This window comes from Rhea pennata, chromosome 5 (assembly GCF_028389875.1).
Source record: "Rhea pennata isolate bPtePen1 chromosome 5, bPtePen1.pri, whole genome shotgun sequence".
Lineage (NCBI taxonomy): Eukaryota > Metazoa > Chordata > Aves > Rheiformes > Rheidae > Rhea > Rhea pennata.
In genome coordinates this window covers 2,395,643-2,407,839 of record NC_084667.1, presented here as the reverse complement: position 1 = coordinate 2,407,839, position 12,197 = coordinate 2,395,643, and the positions used below count along the sequence as shown (strand labels likewise).

General features: G+C 33.9%; 1 protein-coding gene across 1 annotated transcript in view; it reads left to right on the top strand.

Annotated features, from left to right (window-relative positions):
* Positions 1 to 511: 511 nt before the first annotated feature.
* The window catches only part of TTC6 (tetratricopeptide repeat domain 6), a 53,169-nt gene continuing 41,483 nt past the window's right edge, over positions 512 to 12,197 (top strand). Inside the window, exons 1-5 of the mRNA XM_062576190.1 lie at positions 512 to 571; positions 1,377 to 1,487; positions 5,659 to 5,868; positions 6,182 to 6,321; positions 9,589 to 9,798. Coding sequence (XP_062432174.1) covers positions 5,704 to 5,868; positions 6,182 to 6,321; positions 9,589 to 9,798 — 515 coding nt within the window. The 5' untranslated portion in view covers positions 512 to 571; positions 1,377 to 1,487; positions 5,659 to 5,703. The remainder of the gene's footprint in view (positions 572 to 1,376; positions 1,488 to 5,658; positions 5,869 to 6,181; positions 6,322 to 9,588; positions 9,799 to 12,197) is intronic.

Below are 12,197 nucleotides of genomic sequence, written 5' to 3'. Positions count from 1 at the left end.
TGTTGAGTTTTGTTTCTGCGTTTTTTTTTCTTTTTTTTCTTTTTCTTTTTTTTAGTATAGGTATACTGGAACCAAAAGGGGATGTGTTCAGCTCTGTCTTTTGACCAGAGATAATAGTACCTCATGGAGCTGAGAACAACTCTAAATTTCATAGTAGCTTTTCTGCTAATGGAGCAATTATTATTTTTCTTCTGTGGAAAAAATGAGTAACAGAAAATTTCAGTCAGCTTCTAAACTTAACTATAAGCAATTCCACGGAGAGGTTATTTATAGTAATGAGTTAAGCATGTGTGTAAATGTTTGCAAAATATGAGCCTAAGAACATTTGTCTATGAATATGCTTGCTGCTTTCAAACTAATTATTTAGTGAAGGCTGCAGTCTTTAATCCATTAATATATATTAGTTTTGATGGTGTTTTGCTCTGTAGAGTGAATAATTCTTTTTTCATTCTTGTTTAACACTAATTTTCTTCTCTTGCTTGTAAAGCAGGAACCAGTTGAACATCAGGAAGAGAAAATTGAATCTCAAGCTCGCAAAGGAGTGCTGCCAAGTTTTCACCAACCAGGCCTGGTAACATTCTGCATTATCTAGGAATGTTAAAATATAATAAGTTAATTGTACTTCTATTTGCTTGCAGTGTTGTTAAGATAGGTAGTTCATATTTTAAGCTGATAAAACCGTGAAGGAAATGTAATTGTGCTTCAAAACTTTTTAGTACTTCATTAATCGTAAGTATACCTTTCTTTTTCTTTCTTTCTTTCCTCTGTTTTTCTTTTTGTCATTCCTTTTCTTCTGAGATTTGATTCCCCAACTACTGTCTATGCCGAATTCCATTTAAATTAAGTAGTATGAGGATTAGCGCCTTGAAGTCAAGAGAAGTTCATGTATCTTCAAACATACTAGTGCCAATCATTTAATACCTTGCATTCAAACTGTTTCTAAAGTTTGAACATTTAAACTTAAATATGTTTGGGGAATGCTCAGTGTTTAGAGGTGCTAATATATGCTTTAAAGGATCATATATCTCTTGATATACATTTCTGATGTGTGTTTCTTCTTATGTCTTGGAAGAAGAAACAGACCAAATTTTTTATAAGAAATCCCTATAAATATTATTTAGTGTTAATCATTGTAGGTCCTTTGGCTATTATTGTATTTGTTTTTGTAAATACATTTGGCTGTTAAGGAAACGTTTAGCTTAAGATAAAATTGTTGCCGTGTTCTAGCTACTTCATAACATGCATGTGGACAATGAAGGAATAATTTCATATCAGTAAATCTCCTACTGAATAATTTGTCAGGTAGCACAAAAGGTTGTTTTCTTTTCTTTTTCTTTCCTTTTTTTTGACAAAATACTATGCTTTCACCCCTTCAGTGGACTTTTCCATTCCCTAAAAAGATAGCAGTAATTCCAAAAGAATCTCAAGTAGCAGAAAATGAATCTCAGCCTAAAGAGCTATCAACAGATACTAAGGAAGTGAAACAGGTAAGCAGGTTCAGTGCCGTTGTGAGATAGCAGTAGTTTTCCCATGCTTAAAGGTTTTGATGCTTTAGAGTATACAGAGATCTACAGGCATTTTTCTTGCCACCTGCCCTGTAAAAGAAGACTGTCCTATAAAACAGGTCTCCATACTGGTCCTGCAGCTTAAGTTAGAGGAAAAAACGAATTAAGGTTCATTCGGTCAGATGTTGGGTTAGGCTTCTAATTATGAGATTGGAAATAAGATTACATGTGAAACAACATAAATAGACTCCCATCTACATTTAACAACTGGATGCCTTCCTGCAAAAGGCACATTACTCAATATCCTTTTTCGGCTTTGCAGTATTTTACACATTAAGATATTGACTCTGTTAAGCTTAGCTTTTTTTAACAGAGAGCATGTATAAGTTTGTAGATACAGTACTACTGATGACAAATTTGATACTAAGACCAAGTAATGTCTTTTCCTGCATGTTGTCAGTTTCTAGGGTTCTGGTATCTTGAGGGTACCAATAGATACTAAAGTAAAACTTAATTTGGTTCCGTCTGCAACTTTAACATGAATGATTACTGTGCCTTTAAGGTTATCATGTGCTCAGTGCAAAGCAGAGTAATACTATTTGCTACAGGAGTATGTGAAAGACAACCATAAATTAGATATATTTCTATTAGGCAGTTCTATGTACAGAAATACCAGATGGTCTTGGTCTAAGCGTAAATAAATGAGATGAGCACAAGGTTGGATAAGCCACGTGGAAAGAGATGTGGGTTTTGACAAGAAGCAGATAAAAGGAACAAAACAACAACAAAAAATAGGATAGAAAAAAAAGATGTGGAAGTATTAATGGCAATATTGCTGGAGGGTAAGTTGTTTCAAGGGCCAGTCAATGTAAGGTCAAAATGAGACCAAGTCAAAATCCAAGATGCATACAGCTTACTCCGAAGAGTTAAGGAACAGTGGAGCTCTGAGAGTGATTTGCAGGGGGACAGCATCCACTCTGCATTAGTCTCAGTGCTGCATTCTGCAGTGGGACTGAAGTGAACATACAGTGGAGTCCGAGGTGACCTGGTGATAATGGCCTAAGCAGTTCCAGTTGGCTGGTGTTCTTCTACAGCCGAGGATTTGGATTGCTTAGCAACTCCTGTGTTAACCCAAACGTGCTGCCGTTACACGTGGTGTGAGTTTCAGCATGGGAGCCACAAGAGAGCCTCCCTGTTTTTTCACCTCCAGACTTCAGGTGCACAGATTGGGAGGTGGAGGGACGGTGGTACTCCTGCCTTCAGCCTGTTCGCCCCAAAGTTGTTGTATGAGGCAGTATCTGCCTCGGTTATTTCTGCTAAGTAGATTTCCTAGATTTCTTCTGTTGAATTGGGTGAAAATGAAATTAAATGACTTAACAAAAATCTGCTGTATTAAAAGAAGAATACTGAGTATACAGTATTTTTCTGTCTATATGTGAGAAATGGTTTTTAATCCTCTAGTAACTTTCCATTGAGTGCTTAAAGTGTTATATGCCATCTGTATTTGACTATAATGCTCTGTGTAATTAATATTAATAATGATCTTTTCTCTAGGTAACTTTAAGAGCATACTCCATGATGGTACCTTTACATCTATTGATCTATTGGTTACTAAAATGAATATGCTAAATGATGTGTAAACAGTACAGTCTTACTGATGTAGTCTCTATAGCACTCTAAAACAGTCAGATTATTTATTACATCTAAATTATACACTTTTTACCAGAGGAACACTTTCACAGTTAATTCAACAGCCCTATGGTACTATGATCATGTTTTTTAGACAGTATTATTTTGGGCAGCATGCTGCTTATTTAATACAGTAGCAGTAGTGATATTGTAACAATACCCATCCGTGTGTGTGCATGGATCATTGAAAGTGGTTTGCAAGACTGGCACCTGAAAATTACATGCAGAAATAATAATGGAGACAATATTACAAAAAGAAAAAGTAAATCAGATGTGTTTCAGAACCCGTATGTATTAACTAAATGTTCTATCGCGTCATTAGCAGATCAATTTATATAAGGACTAAGAGCAATTTAATGTATTTTAGTATTTGTTTAGAAAACTATTCAATAGCAGGCTTTTATGATATCTTATTTTTTGAAAAATTTTTGCTGTGCTTATTGGGCTGCAGGGTCCATACAATTTCAAGATAAATTGACTGATTATGCAGATGAACTTGGGAATTTGGTTATACAAAAACAATTGGACTGAAAAAATACAGACTTTAGTTGTTGTAATTTTACACGTTACTTGTCTATTTTAGAGAAAATATGAGATAACAAAACTTTAGCTCTTGACTTTAAAATAGCAGCTACAGTAGTCTTTGTTTTGCAGCTTTTTATTAGTCACATTGATGTCTAATACATCAAGACAAATGGTGAGGATCTTCTGTTACTTCTGATATAATTTGCATGGCAAATTTCAGAGTACCTGAGTATCTGGGCATTTCCAAAGCTGTTGATGGGAATGTGTACACTAAGTGTTGGGTTTTTTTTTTTTTTAATTGTACAAGAGATCATGACAGAAACATTTACCTGACATTCAAAAGCACAAGCCATAGTCCTTCTCTTGCTTCGTTGTCATGATTCATTATAAGCAGGTGTGTTTTTTAGGTAGTATTTTCAAACTTTCTACATTGCTCATTTTGTTAGACTATTCTCTATGTAAGATTTTGATCAACTTCCAGTTTCTCCAGGAAATGTCAAATGTCTGACTTCTGTCATGTGAATTTCTTCATGTAAGTGCTAATAATAATCAGTAGTGGTGCTTTCAGACAATTAAAAAAAATGAAATAATAGATTTAAACACCCTAATTTTAAGGAAGTCTTTTCAGAAGGTAGTTATTTATTTAGATGTCTTCTATATCTCTCAGTTATCTGTTAATTGGTGTTTTATATTCTTGTTTATGAATGATAAACTTTACCACAATCTTTTCATGCAGTGATTTCTTTGAAGAACTTAAATATTGCTGAAGTTATCAGTAAGCATAGACAATATGCCCAGCATTATTCTGGGCTAAATAAAGTATGTGAGCAGACAAAGAGTCTGAACAAAATCTTGTGCTTTTGTGATTAATTTTAACCAGATATGTGACTGAAAAATCCTAATTAGAAAGGCATTTGGCTTCTGCAGTTGATTTCTTTGGGTTCATATAGACTTCTGTAAGTCTAACTGACTGAGCTACAAACAGAGTCTATCAGGAAGTGCTGGGCAAAAAAGAGGACTTCATTTTAATTTTGAGAGAGAAAAGTTTCTCAAGAAAGAACACTGTAAAATTAATTTTCTGGTTTTCATTGTCGTGCCATGACTATACTGGTTTATTATCTTGAACCTACTTTGCGGTGTTATGTGTGTGAGCCTTTAACTGCAGTTCAGAAGAATCTTTATTGGTGGCACTGTTACTCTGTTTTAGGAAGATCTTTAACAGATTACAGGAAGCAATATGGAATAAAACATCACAAGAATATAGATCCTGAGGCTGGGTTTTATGACACAGAGAGTCTGGCAGCAATACTAACTTTAGATGTTCCTTTTTCCTGCCATTTGCTCTTGCCCCTGGAGTACAGTGAGCTGCCTCCTGACAAAATTTCAGTGTTGGAGCACTTTACAAAGTGAATTGGAGATCTGTGTTGGTCTCTCTCTCCCTTCTTCCCCCCCCCCCCCCCCCCCGGCTCTTTTTTTTGGTAGATTTTTCAGTGCGGATCAGTTATGTGATCTGGTTTGCAGTGTGAAAATCACTTTTTGCGCAAATAAGTAGGTGGTGCTCTAATAAATAGGAACGAGCAGCTGTAGGTGGCAACAGTAGGAATTCCTTACATCTCTATTGCTGCTGAACTTCCTATGTTGAATAAACATAACCTTGAAGAAATTTTCTGAAAGCTCCATCCTTTGAACAACATATATTTTGAAAAATGTTAACTTTTAGAAATGCTTTATATTTGTTTTGAATTTGCATAAAATACAATAAAATTTTAGATACATTCATACACTTTTAAGTTTAATAATTTTGAATGGTAACATAATTTTGGTGCTCTTTTGATTATTCTCTGTTTAAAATATTTCAGAATGTTTATCTTAGCAATGTTAATACAATGGCTACCAAACTTTAACTCTTTTCTTTCCCTTTCTTTCTTTCTTTTCTTAGGAAGAAGAATCCCTTGAAAGAGACCAACCTTGTTTGTTTTTAGAAATGATACCTCAGCTTTCCCAAGATTCACAAATTCAAGAATCTGAAGCTCGATTATCTTTTTCAAGTGTTCCTTTCTTTTCTGAAACAAGTATTTCATTCCTTGCAACTTCAGAGGATGCAGAAAGTAAACAACCACCTCAGAAAACTGAAACAACATCTTTACAGGTGGTATTTCTAGTAGGTTTAAATTTTGTATGAAGCTTCTGTTTTATACTGTTTGGAAATGAAATTTAGGGAGCGCACGCGAACTTTTGCTTTATCACACGTTACTGCGTATCTTATATCCCCAAATTGCTGCAGGTGATGATCTGCATTGGGGCAGTGGTTCTGAACTAGTCTAGTTTAGCTGAATTGTGCTCTCTGATGGCCAGATTTGCTTGTTTGCCATTGCTCTTTGTCCTACTCCACAGTGGATGTGAAAATACCCGTATAAGCTAGCTAACACTGTTTTTTTATCCTCTGTGCATGTACTTCTTAGACTCCATTGCCAGATGTACTGCAGGTGGAAGGAAAAGCAATAGTGAAAGTTAAATCTCATGAAGTTCAGAGATGGCTACAAGAGGAACACCGTTTACAACAATCTTCGCCTTTGCTGCCTGATCGGATTTCAAATGTCAAGTAATTTTTTTAAATCTTAATTTCATTATTATCAAAATAATATTAAGCATTAAGTTATAAATGTTATGAATTCAGCATGCTGGACATGTTTGAAGTAGAAATAAAGCCACATTCAAAACTGTGGATCTGAACATTTAAAATGTTAAGCATCTTTTGATCTCACATTGGTATCTCTAGTTTTAACTTGATGTTTATCTCTTTGAAATAGTTCTGATTTATAGTTTTTAAGATATGGAGTGCCTATTCAATCCTGCTGTATGCAGATGAAACTTCTTGACTGCAGCAGAAACTGAAGTTGCTGATTGGGGGTTTGAATTTGTCCATACAATTTCAAGCGTAATCTAATCAAAATAATTAAAAACAAACAATAGAAAATACCACAAATTTAATATAAGCAATGCCAGCTGTAAGCCATCATCTTTAAATAGAGAAGATGTATTAAAAATTCATTAACTTGAATTTGTATTACAGTCAGTGCTTGTCTGAAATTCAGGAGATTTTACTTGGAGAGCTGTAATTTAAGGATAACTGCTTATTCCCTTGCTCTTGTCATAGGTGGCATCTGTCATTCTGTAGTAGGAGTGCAGATCAGAAAAGTAGTACAGACTGTGCTCTAATTTAACTGATCCTGTCCATCCCATGTCAAGTGAGACTCTTCAGTTTTATGGTCTTCTGTGCTAATAAGATCTTTATGGCTAGCTTTGTTTAGATGTACCATAAGTTGCTTCTTCACTTCTCTCTTTATTGAGGTTAGGAAAAAAAAAAAAAAAAAAAAGAAGAAGCTTTAATTATTAGCTTTTGTTGTTCTTAGGGTCCTGAAAGGTCTATTGGATACAGAAGAGAGCCTTTTTATGGCAGGCCTAAAGTTTGTAAATGGATAATACTTTCAATTAAGTAGCTGAGAATAGTCACGGGAAAAGAATGCTTAAGTTTATGAAACAGTCAAATTGGCATTTAAGTGACCCTTTGCATGCCATTGCTTATCTGCATTGCTTAAAGATCATTTGGTTAGCCAGATTATATATTAAAACAAATACTGACAACAGACAATGAGTATTTTACCTTCAATAAATAGTTACTGTCAGATTATCAACAGTGCAGAAACTGCATGATTTTCTAAAAAACCTGTATTTAGTGCATTAAGTGAAGGTAATGTAGGCCACACACATAGTATTGTTTTTTCATGTCCCCTCTTTCAAAGAATGATAAATAGTCTGTTTTAAGAGAGTGTGTGCTGTAAAAACATTCACCTTTACCTGCAGCATGCCCTAAATATTTTAGTTTACATTGATAAAACATTCAGTTTCTTCATTCAGTGAAATGATAAGCTCCTATACAAGAGCAGTAAGAAAATAATGCAATTAAAGTTGCATTTAAACTGTTTTTGTAATTTATTTTAAATGAATAAAAATGTTAAGAAAAAGTACTGGGATAGATTTTAAATTATCTTGTCTGCTTTTTTTTTTTTTTTTTTTTTGGTTAAGAAATCACTCCAACTGATATAAGTTCAGATTTTGGAAACTTTTTGCCATCCAGTTTTATTTTTTTTAATTACATTGTAATTACATGATTACATTGCAAGGAGAGTGAAATGAATTGCAGTATCATGAGATAAAACACCATATACATTTACGAAGACTGCATATTCTTTCTCCATTTAAAAAAGCTGTATAAAATATTCTAATTTTAAATTAAATGTGATCTACTTATTAAAACAGCGATCTCTGATTTCCCACGTAAAATAAGTTCATTTCCATTTATGATGTAAAATGTATGAAATTAGTTCCTAAAAAATTATCCATTGCATTACTTCTGGTGGCTGCAAGTATGCCTTAATTCTTAATCAGTCTTGTATGCTATGCCAATGAGTTGCTTTTCAAACTGGACATTTCATTTTTAGAACTTTTACATTTTATTTCCCAAATTTGATGTTTTTCTCCTTATTCAGGCAGAACTGCCACTAATTTCAGCAGACTTTGGACTGTAAGATCTGGTCAAATTACTTCTTGTAGACACTCAAAGTAATTAGGCTTTTTTCTGTATATTAAATTGTATGGCTTAAAAAAATGAACAGTTTTAATTAAAACAATATAGAGACTTTAACTGAGACTCTTATTCGTATTAGGTTGTCATGTGCCTATAAATTTAGGGGCTTAAGATACATTAATGTAACTGAGATATATTAAGATACATTAACTATATAATGAGAAGCATATATTTAGAGAAATCTATACCTTGTAATTAGAGTATCATATAATAAATTCATTTTGTATTTTGCCTTATTTCATTGTAGTTCTTGCTGATTTCCCCTTTATAACATCTCTTTATGATACAAGGCACAGTCCTCATTAAAACAAACAAACAAGTTGTTGAAAGTGTCATTGTTTCTGGAGAACATTAGAAAACTAGTTAAACCTGAAAACTGTTCAGTGTAATTTCAAAGTGGAATTTTAACTATTTTTATTTGGGGTTTTCTCTTAAAATATGAAGGCACTTATGAACTTTTGATTAAAAGTAGGATATATTTGGGGAGCCATTACTGAAGTTTTGCATCTCAGACGCTTTCCATATACTGCTCTTCACATTGTAACTGTCTGCACTTTAGACATTTATTAACTTTGTAGAGTTCATACAGTAGCAGGAGACTGTTTTTAGAACTTGATCCATGGCCTGTTGAAGTCAATAGACTTTCATTACCTTCAGTGCAAATTAGACTGGAGGGTTAAATGGTAGAATTTTTTAGTTACTAACTTTTCAAAGATAGCCAAAGACACTGTTTCCTCTAAAATCAACAGTTTAATTGAAAAGTTAAGAAAAAGTTCAAGTGATAGCATGTCATAAACCTAATTCAGCATTTTAAGAGTATTTACAAGGTACTCGGTCATGGGAGAGAATTTGCAAATGAATGTACATATAGCATTTTAACATAACATTTATTCGCATACCCAATTTAAGCCATAAACCTACGTTATGTACTTGGGTTAAATGTTCAGTGCAGCAAGTGAATGCTCTTAAATTAGGAAAGTAAAATTTTGACTTATATAGTTACTTTTTACTTTAAAATTATTACCAAATTTTTAGTTTTTGGTCTGTCTTTTGTAAGACAAAAAAAAACTCTCTCTGTAATAGAAATTGTAAAAAAATTATGCCAAGTAATTATATTAGCAATTTGTGTCCTTTGGTCTGATATCTGTCATGATGTAGTATAAGATAAATTACATACTTTACATATGGAGTATGCATGTTGTTTCTTTTTCTTCTTTGTAGAGGTCAACATTATCCAGACATTCATTGTCTATGTACTGCTTTTCCGAGTTTTATGTTGCCTCCTGATTTACAATTAGCTTCTAGAATCTATCATACTTTAGACAGAAGAGGTCACAATGTCTTACTTACAGCAGAGGATCTGGACAATAAGGAGGAAGAACCAACCTGTTCAAAATATACTTACTTGAAAGAGCAAGCTGAAAGGAAGAGGTATGAACTTCTTTTCAGGTTTTTGATTTTGTAAGTTAAAGTATTAGTTGCTAAGAAATAACTTTTCTGGTGATTCAATATTTAGTAGTTCAATAGAAGTGGCAAAGAAAAATACTGAAAACATTTTGGCTTATTTTGGCAGGTATGTTTTAAAATAATTAGCACTAGCCTTAAGGCTAAAAGGCTTGTATTTTGTTCAGAATGTAAAATCTGCTGTTTATTTTTAAAATAAGTTGCATTTTGTAGGTATATTTTAAAAGATATGTCATGGATTAAATTATAAATCTATAAATGTTTATGCTTCATTCCACTCACGTGAGAAGTCCCACTGAAATCACAGATGCTGAACAAATAGAATAGGTTTTCTGTGAATGTCAAATTCTGCAAGAGTAAAAGGTTTAAAGTCCAGACCCACTAGCCCTTTATCACAGAGACAATTTGCATCAATCCTGATTCTGCAAGCACCTAGGAACAAGCATAACTTTAAGTAATTGATTGTAGCTCTGTTGAGTTCAACATATGCGCAGTTAAGCACATTCAGAATTGGAGCCTCAGATAGATTCCCTGTAGTCAACTATATTCTTTGCATATAGAAAGGGTGCCCATGGGACAACTGTAGGCTCCTGTGCCTTTAATGTATGAGGAGTTGGATTAGAAGAAAATGAATGTTAGTTAAATTATTTTTGAGGGAAAAAAATCACATTAAAAATGTCAATGCAGCATATCAAACAAGATGATCTGTCAGCAAATTTGTTTTATAAGAAGTGGTGAGAATATGTTAATGGGTTTTGGAATCTGTCTATTCACTTAATATATTACAATTTTTATATTTGACTGTTACAGATTTCTAGATCTGTGGTTTTTTGTTTGGGTTTTGGGCATATTTTGTGTTAAAATAATGTGAAATAAAGCTAGGCAATGAATATGAAGAATAATTCATTTTTTATTGCTTATTATTTGAGTCAGTGTTTTGCCTTTTTTGGCCTTAGCATTTTGTAAAGTAAGGTCAGAAATTTTAGAATTGGAGACCTAATAGTTTCAGGTTTTTCCTGATGGTTTTTCAGGCTGGCATTTTGCTACTTACAGTTTCTGTATATCACCAGCCCTAGAAATATAAAATAATCGCTCATAAAATTTGTAGGTAACCTGAAGAATGGTAGAGTGATAAATAAGGATAAAGATAGTCTGTTTTACAGGGCAATTTGAATAGCTTGTTAAATTGGGCTCACTTGAAAAACATGCATTTTAGTGCAGCCAAATGCAAGGTCATAAGGATAAGAATAGGGTATAGGGGTCATGCTTTGTAGGAGGGAGATTGTATTCCAAAAGGAGCTTCATGGTCTTGATAGATAATTGACTGAAGATGGATGTGCAATACTTTCTGAACTGCTTAGCTTGAAGTAAAGAAGGTAAAATAGTAGCTATAACACAGAAAAAAAATGGAAGTAGGAATATTATACAGGGCTCTTCTGTTCCAGACAAGTGCTCTAACAAGAGAGATACAGTCATGCCACCACTTGTTCTCTCTTGGCTGCATGACTCTTGCATTCTTTTCTGTTCAACAGCATAACTTCATGTACCCAGAATGGTCAAATAGTCTAATGGTGAATGAGGCTTGAATCCTCCGGTAGGCAACAGATTCTCTTTGCTGTCTCTCTGCTTTTAAATAGTGGATTATCATAAATAGATGGAAATTGCCACACTCTTTTTTTTTTCTCTGGCTGTCTTACAAAAGAAAAAAAAGATCCCATTGCCCTTCCTTGAAAGAATGGATGCATCTACCCTCATGTTCTGGATTTGAAATGGAAGTAAGTTTGTGATAGCAGCCCCTGAAAAATCTAAGCTCCAGAGAGGAGCAGCAGATTTCCTGCGGGTTAAATCCGTGATTCTTCCTCCATACGCAGGTTTGTAGGTATGTTGTGCACTTAGTGAGGAGCCTAGATACTTAATGTGTTCCAAATAACACTGTGGGGGAGCAAACAGAAGTGTTGACTCCTGTATGTGATCTCTCCTTTGCTTGAATACCTGCTCTTTATTAAGACATTGAAAAAGATCCTTATGTTGTTTTTATACCTGAGATTTAAGAAATGGCTTGAATTTGTTACCTGCATAGTATTATTTCTAACTGAAGAGGATTTGCTAGACAAAAGCATTGCCATTCCAGTAGTTGAAATTTCAGTCTAGACAGATTGAGAGTAGATGGAAGATTTGGATATATAATAACAAAAACAGCAAGTTCTGGAATAGCTTACTCATGAATGAATTACTGCTTGCAGCCTTTAGATCAAGATGAAACGTATTTCTGGGGTATATGCTGAGTTTCAACCAGAGATACTGAGCTTGCTGCAGAAACAGTGTTGAAATCATATTATCTGTATTATTTCGCAAGTCAGGTTGGG